This window comes from Malus domestica, chromosome 02 (assembly GCF_042453785.1).
Source record: "Malus domestica chromosome 02, GDT2T_hap1".
Classification (NCBI taxonomy): Eukaryota; Viridiplantae; Streptophyta; class Magnoliopsida; order Rosales; family Rosaceae; genus Malus; species Malus domestica.
In genome coordinates, this window is record NC_091662.1 from 29,147,572 (window position 1) to 29,157,845 (window position 10,274).

General features: G+C 34.8%; 1 protein-coding gene across 1 annotated transcript; it reads left to right on the top strand.

Annotated features, from left to right (window-relative positions):
- The first annotated feature begins 5,118 nt into the window (after positions 1-5,118).
- Positions 5,119-9,794, top strand: LOC103418459 (SEC12-like protein 1). The gene is made up of 10 exons (XM_008356584.4): positions 5,119-5,521; positions 5,714-5,814; positions 6,999-7,131; positions 7,246-7,337; positions 7,718-7,814; positions 7,937-8,009; positions 8,100-8,220; positions 8,675-8,794; positions 9,184-9,254; positions 9,344-9,794. The coding sequence occupies exons 1-10, from the start codon at positions 5,336-5,338 to the stop codon at positions 9,535-9,537; spliced, it is 1,188 nt and encodes a 395-aa protein (XP_008354806.1). The 5' UTR covers positions 5,119-5,335; the 3' UTR covers positions 9,538-9,794.
- Positions 9,795-10,274: the final 480 nt, after the last annotated feature.

Genomic DNA, 10,274 nt, shown 5'->3' on the forward strand with positions numbered 1-10,274 from the left:
TTGTATTTTCTATTCCATTGAAATCTGTTTCTATGTGGTTTATGATTAATTTGGAAAAAAACCAAACCGTCAAACTTACATCAAAACAAGAGTTTGGGAATTGTGGGAAAAAGAAGAGGGAAGCCAAATTTATTTTTGGGAAATGGCAAAACACTAAATTCTACAAACATTTTTTTTAAAATATAAAATAATATTGTTCCATACCATTCATTTAAGGAAAAAAGCCAAAACCCTGAACATTATCAAAAATTAATATTTGCAATCTGGAAAATTAATTTGAATGATCTAACCGTCAAACTTGTTTCTATATGCTTCAAGATCGCATACGTAAAAAATTGCAAAAAATGGACATTCAGATATTAGGTAACGAGACGAGACCTTTTGACGGTTATAAACACAAACTCACGATTTAACGGTGATCTTAACTCCGATTTTGATGATTTTTTACAAATACACTCCTCAACCCTATAAGACTATGATGAATGAATTCGATCTTCAATTTAAAATATTTGCACTAGTGGACACCACAAATTATTATGTTCAACTTAATGAAAGTATAAAATAAACTCCAAGTGTTTGTTGAATCTGTCGTTTTGAAGGAATACACATTCTACAAAACTAGTTTCAACGATCCAACCGTCAAACTTGTTTCTATATGCTTCAAGATCACATACGTAAAAAATTGCAAAAAACGGACATTCAGATATTAGGTAACGAGACGAGACCTTTTGACGGTTATAAACGCAAACTCACGATTTAACGGTGATCTTAACTCCGATTTTGATGATTTTTTACAAATACACTCCTCAACCCTATAAGACTATGATGAATGAATTCGATCTTCAATTTAAAATATTTGCACTAGTGGTCACCACAAATTATTATGTTCAACTTAATGAAAGTATAAAATAAACTCCAAGTGTTTGTTGAATCTGTCGTTTTGAAGGAATACACATTCTACAAAACTAGTTTCAACGATCCAACCGTCAAACTTATTGGTATATGCTTCAAGATCGCATCAGTAAAAAATTGCAAAAAACAGATATTCAGATATTAGGTATATTGTTTCTACAATATTTTTCTTTCTATATATGCAGATCAAACAACTATACTATGATAACAAAGTTGATAAGAAAATGCTTTCGTTGGCTCTCGGTCCGGAAAGGCGAGTAAAATATTATCCTGGTTACTATATGAGTGGGTTTAGGTTTCATACATTGCAACGTGATGAGAATAAAAAAACACAAAATTGTGGAGTTATGGTTAAGGGGGAGAATCAGATTGATAGTGTGTCTTGGTATGGAGTATTAAAAGACGTGGTTGAGCTTCGTTACACAGAAGGCAATAGAGTTGTATTGTTCAATTGTGAGTGGTATGACATTGTGCGAAAAGGAACAGGTTATAAGATAGATCGTTATGGAATAATTAGTATTAATACAACTCGCAAGTTGAATACTAAAGAGCCATTTGTGCTGGCAAACCAAGCAACCCAAGCTTTTTATGTGAGAGAGATTAAAAATAAGGCTTGGAGTTACGTGGTGGAAACGAAGCCTAGAAATGTTTATGAGATGCCTAATGTTGATGATGATGATGAGCCATACCAAGAAGAAGAGGCGCATGGGGGTATTCAAGCCAACCAAAATGATGACGAAGATGATGAAATTGTGGGATAAGCTCTCATTGTGATTGTGCTTTTTTTTTATCTGAAAATTTAGTTGCGGAAGTGATGTGGTTATACTTTGTTCAATGTCAATGACAAATGTTATGATTTAACAAAGGCATGCAAATTATTTCTTTATCATAGAATACTATATTAAGTTATACACTTTTTTTCTCAATGGTTTTATTTTTAATTTAATGGTCCAATTTTCTCCATATGTATTCTAAGTTATATGATCTATTTATTGTAGAATTTAAATTAAGCATCAAACTTATTTCAAGAATATTCAAACGACACATGTGACCTTTAGTAAATAATTGATTCCAACAAAACCATATGCCTTAAAATTTATTCTGACAAAGAAAAAATTTTGTCTGAAAAATATGATTACTTCCGACAACAACTAATCACCCTCGAAAATATAAAAGCATTACCGAGAGGACTTTTTTTTCCCTCAAAATGATAAAGACATTACCGAGAGGACTTTTTTTCCCTCGAAAATACTAAATCAATTTCGTCCACATGAGTAAACCTTCGGAAATAACCATTCTATTTCCGATAAGAACTTTACTTGTTGTTAATACAATTGGCACCAATTCTTCCCGCCAAACAAAAGTGCAATTCCGACGAAACTTGAGACTTTTTCCTAGGACATCATGTGCGTTGGTAATAAAAATTTGTTTCATGCCATGTTACCGACGACTCATATTTTATGGTCGCAAAATGTGCTTTTTACGACGGTTTTTTTGGGCCCTCGAAAAATCTTCGTCGGTAATGACTACTTTTTTTGTAGTGAATAATGTCTAATTAATGATTTCTCTGTACAATCATTTGTGCCTCCACAGCTGCAGATGCCGAATTTTCTCTGCGCCCTCTCCCTCCAGTAGGTTCAGTCGCACTGCGAGCTCTTGATGGTTATTCCTTGTCTCCTCTTGAATTCTAATTCCCTTTGAGCGATGGGGATACCAAATAGTTTGATGGAGATGACTTAATTTCTTTTGTCATTAGGATGGATGCAAAATCTGATTGGCATAGTTTCTTCTGTCATTGATTTAGATTCTTCTGTCATTGACTTAGATTCTTCTGTCATCAGAAATATGTAGAGTGTGGACTTGGGTTTCTTGCTGTAACAATTTCTCATGAGAGAATCTTTTCTTTGTGTATCAATGATGGATTTAATTGCTCATATCAATTTAAGTTGTCTTGCATGCTGAAATTTCGTTAATTCATTGTTACTTTTTATGTTGAATATAATCTATCAATACAAATCTAGTAACACGCTCACTCCAAAATATTGTATTGCGAACGTGGTCGCTTGTAATCCTAATTTCTAAGAAATTGCTATCATTTCATCTCAAAAAGTAATGTGGTAGTTCATGGAATTCTATTTTTGCTATAAGACAGCATAATTAGGTCCCGTAATTTCTTGCACAATTGTTAACAGAGTCGGGTTTTTTTTGGGTTGTTAAGATAAAAGTAAAAAATAAAATAAAAAACTGTACATGACCAAAATGCCACAGTAGAATATAGGTTGTTAAGAAACATGAGTTGAAATTATAATTGGCTAAATGAGTACAGTAGTATGAGTCCTAAAGAACTTTGTATGGAAACAGAAGCAAAAAGATTACTGTAATTGATGATAAAACAGTTTTGAGCACCATAAACCAAGCCTTGCACCTGTGACATAGTATGGTAGTAGCACTAAGTTCAGAGAGCAAAGATGCAGAGAAATATTTTAGTCATTGATAACCAAGGTCTAAAATATCGATATTATTCCGATATTTCTATCGAAAATTCCGTGTTTTTAGACTACCGATATTTCCGATATCATTGATATTTTAGACATTAGGAACTCTATGTGGTACTAAGTCACTCATGTATCTTACCATGCAATGTATAAAGTGTAAAATATTGTACTAATTCATTATATATAAATGATTATGGTGTGTTTAAACTTCTTTCATTAATTACTACATATTTTCTACACTTACAATGTTTGTCAGCTCGCTATATAATCAACTTAAATCAGTTAAATCCATCATGCAATGCATTTCCTTCCAATTTTTTTGTGATAAACTAATAGATAATTGACTAAATAAACATCCTGCAAAGTTTCAATAAAAATTTCCAAGTTTTTCTTACAATTTCCGTGGTTTTTATTCAATTTTTATCGATATCGATAATATCCCGATATTTCCATTGAAATTTCCGTATTTTTGGACTACCGATATTTCCGATATCATCGATATTTTATACCTTGCTAATAACTAGCAAGAGGATTGCTGCTTTATGGAAACCACTGGCCAAAACAACTTAATTTGAATCCCACAACTAGGAAAAAGGGCAAACTCGCTAAGTCAGTGTATAGAAAACGAAGTAAAATTCATCACCATGCGACCACCAGGGATAGAAAAATGTGGTTGTGAGAGGATTAATAACTCTCCAAACCAACAATGTCTAGTGTAGTCATCCACTTTTCGAAACCGAAAAACATATAAGACAGGAATATTGATGTTTGACAATATCAATCGCATGCAGCAGAAGAAAATTTCCATCCATATCAAGCAACAGTTTACCCAACAAAACTCAAAAGATTGCCAACACAGATAATATTGAGTCAAGTACAGAAAACAGTTTTATACTTTTTCTGGACAGCCCAGTCAACCAGAGGTACAAATAAAAGAAGCACCCAACATTCCAGCATATCATTTAAAACATAGAAAGTATGTTTCACACTAATGACCATAAAAAAGGGAAAATTGACTAACATTCACCCATCTAAAAGAACTAATAGAAAACCCCAATTTCATTGAACTGATCATTTGACTCAAAACATCACACAACTTGATAAGGTGCAAAGATTAAATTGTTTAAAATATACTTGCATGATGAATTTCATTCTTTCGCCCTGTGACTTATCTACAAATTACAAAAAGTAAACTGTTTCAACAAACAATGAAGAATTAAAAATGCTCGTTAGAAAATTAGCATCTTATTTAGTCCATTAAATTTACCACTAGTACATTCAAACTTTACATATGAAGTTTGTGGTAAAGCTTGGAAGCATAAGCACGTAATAAGGTGCTTAGCACAAAGAAGTGTACAAAAATAATGAAATGTTAATACTGAACAATTGACAAAAAAAAAACACATATGCAGTAATTTAGCATGTACAACGGGTTAAGTCAACTCATTCTTCTTAGTGTAGATAATATCGTTTGTTTAAAATAAAAAAAAAAACATTTGTTTCTTAGTGTTGGAAATGTTAATGGCAAGCCTTGATCCAAATTATTTTAGATATGCTCTAAAATTGGGCTAAAAGGTAATGCAGAAACTATCGATGGGCCTTAAATGGGCCTCAAGCGCAGATATGGGCAAGTTAAAAACGCGTAGAATTTTGAGCGAATATCCATCAACAATGCTTCACAAGGGTGTTGACATCGATCACGAACGACTTTGTCATCGGCATCACCGTCGTTGATGTACATACGTAGGACCCACAACGACAATAACAACGGCATAATCCTTCTCAGACTTTTCTTTTCTTTTTTCAATCCCTCTATAAATAATAAAAATAAAAATAAAGGATTAAATCTCTAACGAATTCCTGAATTCTTCTTCCACCGATTCAGACTTTGCCTCTTGCTTCTCTCTCTCTCTCCCAAGTTGAATTAAATGGCGAGCGGTGGGTCCGATCAGAAGGGTCCGGTCACGTGCGGGTCGTGGATCCGCCGTTCCGAAAACGCCAATTGGGTGGTGTTTGGGAGGTCCAGGTCTAAGGACTCCCCTTCTTCCTCTTCGTCAGTTCTCGAGATCTTCTCCTTCGACCCCAAGACCACTTCTCACTCCTCGTCTCCCCTGGTCTCTCTCTTTCTCTCTCTAAAATCCGTGTTTTTATTCATTTTTTTGGAAGCTTTTTATTCCTCTGTGAATTGGGTTTTTGTTTTGTTTTGTTTTGTTTGAGGGGTTAACGTAAGAGAGCTCCAAGGAAGGTTGAGTTTGACTTTTGTGTTGGGTTGGGGTTGACTATTTTGGTTGTTGGTTATTTTGTAGACGACGCATGTGCTTGAAGAAGTGGAGGGTGATGTAGTTTCGATTGCGGTGCACCCAAGCGGCGACGACATCGTTTGCTCTACCTCTAATGGTGGCTGCAAGTTAGCTTCTTTCGCTTGTACTTATATTTTCTTTTTCTTTCCAAGTTTACCATCTTTTTTGTTGTTTTCTATGGGTTTGAAATTACCTGGAAGTGCTTTTTATGGAAGCAACTTTTATTAAAAATTTCAGCAGGCTTCTAATAGAAGTGCTTCTAGTAATAGCGCTTATGTAGGGTTTTCGAGAAGCATTTCCAGATTGGCCCTTACTATGTTTAAAATTCATGTTCAGTGGTATATGTCATTCTTGGTTGAGCATGAAGTTTCCATTGGAGCTTATCTTTTTCCTTCCCTTCATACACTTCCACGCGAGTGTCACCCACCACACAAAAGTAGAATACAAATTTTAGTTATGCGTCTATGTTCCAACGCACAGGCTAAACAATAGTAGATGGCTCAGTTTGCAACAATATGATATGCTGTAAAATTTATCATCAATATAAACCAAGTTTATATAGGGTCTTGTGATGGTTAATGTGATTTTGGTCTCTGTAACCGGTGAATGTCTCAATGAAGCTTTCACATTTTATAGTATCACAAACCAGTTTGGAATCTAAGTAAAGACTCAACTTTGACATGGAAAACGTGGTTGATGTTGTCGGTGTAGCTCTGTTTGATTAACCTAAGGCTAACCATATGATTCACTGCTTGAATATTTGATAAAACTATACACTATTAGGGCTTTGATAGCGGGGTAAACGTATCTGTGGAATTCCTTCCGGCTTTTCAATGCTGTTTTATTTGAGTGGAAATGATATCTTTGCTTTATTGGATCAGTTGAAATTTAGAAACCAAAAGATAATTTGGTCTTGTTCTTCTTGATTCTGAAGTGGCCTAATATCAATGCTTTATTGTTGCATATTTTGATTCACTTCAACTGAAGAACATAAGTTTCATATCAAGATATTATTCAATTTTTGGCGCGGGATTTATAAGGAGAAAACTAAGACAGAGTCAAAAGGATGATGAGGATACTTTATTGCATGAATTTTATGTCTAACTCGCTATTGTTCATAGACTAGTCTACCTTCTTCTCCTTTTGCTTCTCCTTCTGTGTTAGCTGGTCTTTTTATCGATGCTTAGCAGACACTCTGTATTCCAAATATGACCACCATTGGTACTTTGCCTTACGTTGCCACTTTAGCATCTACTGTCGAATGAGGTTTTTTTTTTTTTTAATATTGTAGATCGTTTGAGTTATATGGCCAAGAATCAACTGCAAAGCTGCTGGCAAAAGAACTACCTCCTCTGCAAGGAATTGGTCCCCAGAATTGTCTAGCTTTTAGTGTTGATGGATCTAAATTAGCTACCGGCGGTGTGGTAAGCAGTAATCTATAGTTCCATCCGTTATTATCATTTGACTTCTCGTGCTGCTATTTTAGTTATCTTTTTTTGTTTGAAACATGTTTTTACTTGTGTCCTAATTAACTGTAGGATGGGCATTTGAGAATTTTGGAGTGGCCAAGCCTGCGAATAGTCTTAGATGAACCAAAAGCACATAAGTCTGTGCGTGATATGGATTTCAGGTGAGAAATGAGTTTGGCATATGACCGTAAAAGGAGTTATGTATTTTAAGCAACGTCAGTGTAGTAACTGTAGTTACATAGGAGAAAACCATTACGCTTTCTTGCAGTACTTATTCCACTCATCAAAGAATCTCTGAACTCATTGTTGAACCATCTTAGTCATGATTGGATATAGTATTAAAATTACAAGTTGGTAATATAATGAAAAGGCTTTGTTGTTGTTGTTGGTAATATAATGAAAAAAAAAAAAAAAACAGGCGCTAATGGGTTTATTTTCCATTTTATTTTCTTTTGTTTATGGACTGAATTTGTTTTGAGATTTCCATATTTGTCCTATTCTTGATTCTTAATATTTCAAACCTTTTCATATTATATTCTAGCCTAGACTCCGAGTTCCTAGCTTCAACATCTACTGATGGCTCAGCAAGAATATGGAAGCTGGAAGATGGTGTTTTGACTACTTTGACTCGCGACTCGGTATGGATGATTTCTTTAACTTTTGAAAATAAACTGCCGATTTTCTTATATTCGCATAATATTAGGTTTCTTTTTTCCTTTGGTGGGATTTTGGCATAATGTTTTGTTTTTTATTTTTACAGGATGAAAAGATTGAACTATGCCGGTTTTCCAAAGATGGGACAAAACCCTTTCTGTTTTGCACTGTTCAAAAAGGTCTACCTCTCTGAATTCTGAAGTAAAATAATCTGTACTGCTATATTATTGGTTACCAGACAATTAAATGTATTTGTATGAATCAAACAGGCGATAAAGCTCTCACTGCAGTTTGGGACATAAGTACATGGAGTAAAATTGGGCATAAGCGGCTACTTAAAAAGTCTGCTTCTGTTATGTCTGTTAGCAAAGATGGGAAATATCTTGCGCTGTAAGCACTTAACTTTGCATTTGATCCTTTGTTTATAGTAATAGGCTTTACTTGACTATTTGTTAGATAACAAATTTCTCTGCTGGGTGCATCGATTTGAAAGTCAAAGATTGCTGGTAGTTGGATACTATATGGCAGACTTGTTGACACTTAGCGACTTGAGTAGGTTAATAGTTTGATACACACAGATTGGTGTGCTACCACATGTATTCATTTACTGAGTACACGTATAAGAGCAAGAACAACATACTTTCAATCTGCTATTTTATTTATTCAAAACCAAAGTATATGAATCAATCATTGATTATGTTCTTTTTTCGATCGTACGATAAGTCACAAAACATTAGGATACAGTGTTCTGATGCCTTGGTAAATTTGAGAATGCCATATGTTTGTAACATGGTTTATGATATCGCTTTGGCTAATATGCAATTATTTATTTTTAAAATTGCAGGGGAAGCAAAGATGGTGATATATGCGTGGTTGAAGTTAAGAAAATGGAAATTTGCCACTGGAGTAAGAGGCTACACCTGGGTACAGGCATTGAAACTTTGGAGTTCTGTCCAACTGAAAGGTAAGGTTTTCGAACCAGTTCTACACATATGTGTTGTGTTTTGAAGCACCATAATTGATTGATCAATGCTTAAACATCAAAGGACTTCTTAACCATTTCTTAAATATAATTGAATTTAACTTTATTTTGTAATGCAGTACAAATAAATACATGCTTGTTTTTTTTTTTTTTTGGTTCTTTTTCTGATTCTTTATACTTTTCTGAAAGCATTTGTCTTGATTCTTGACACTTTTCATTGGAATGAGTACCAACCCTTGCTGGATACGTCGAATGAAATTCAAATTTGAGACGATTTTGTTGTATATTTAGATATTGTATTTCTCACCCAAAAAATATTATAATTCTCTCCCCTTTTGGTTCTTTTATACTAACATATTCCTTGGTTTCAGGGTTGTGCTTACTACTTCTAATCAATGGGGAGCTGTGGTGACCAAGTTAAATGTTCCAGCAGATTGGAAAGGTAGCTATCTCTCTCTCTCTGTTTGTGTGTGTTTGTGCGTGTGCGTATGTGGTTGACAATTTTCCTTATCCCTTGTTTCAAAAATGCAGAGTGGCAGATCTATCTGGTGCTTTTAGGGCTGTTTTTGGCATCCGCTGTCGCATTTTACATCTTCTTTGAGAACTCTGATTCATTTTGGAACTTCCCTCTTGGAAGAAATCAACCAGGAAGACCGCAATTCGGAGCTTTTTTAGAGTCTCCGCCTTCTGATGATAGAAATATTTGGGGTCCGGTAGATATGTGATGACTTTAGAATCGGCAACTGGACACAAACTATGCCAGTTATTTGAGGCGTGTAGAACATTTCTTGTAGCATTCACAGAAAGCGTCTAGCTTTTCGAAATGCATATTTGATTTGGGAATCCCCGGGTTTGTGTGCGAATGCATTTTATGTGTGTAAACTTTTTCGTGCTACTAAGCGACGTTCTTGATTACGGGAGAAACTTGGATTTTTCTTCTCATATGTATAAGGGAGTGGACTGACCACACCATACTTCCCGACGATCGAGTTTTTACTGCCTTTGTGTTTTTCCTTTCAAAGTGACCTACTAAAGTTGACAATAACAGATTGGGAAGTAGTAATCTTTGAGAAGATGGATGCGCAAGATATGGAGATAGTTTAAACGCCATGGATATCGGTGAACTGAATACTGTCAAATCAAATGGGTGAACCCTTTTTTAAAGCGTCGGAAGTGTTTTGTCCACAAAAAGGAAATCCGGTTTTGGCAAGACTTGATCTTAATATGCCCCCCCCCCCCTCCCGCGGGGGAATGGGAAGAACTTCTTCCCGTTGTGGAGGAGTCTTGAAAGTTTCCTATTAAGAAATCGGAAGTTCCCTATTAAGAAACAAAAGTATTCCAGTTGAAAACTAGTTTTGTTCAACTAGTTTCATTAATCCTCTTTTGATGATAGATAAGTTTTCATAAGATTATATTTGGTTTCATTTATATAATTGAAATTAAAGAGAGTATTTATGCTCAT

Excerpts from the sequence above, each read along its gene's own strand:
- LOC103418459 (XM_008356584.4), top strand. The coding sequence starts at position 5,336 with ATGGCGAGCGGTGGGTCCGATCAGAAGGGTCCGGTCACGTGCGGGTCG. Across the intron at positions 5,522-5,713 it reads CTCACTCCTCGTCTCCCCTG|ACGACGCATGTGCTTGAAGA; the intron begins GTCTCTCTCTTT and ends GTTATTTTGTAG. Across the intron at positions 5,815-6,998 it reads ACCTCTAATGGTGGCTGCAA|ATCGTTTGAGTTATATGGCC; the intron begins GTTAGCTTCTTT and ends TTAATATTGTAG.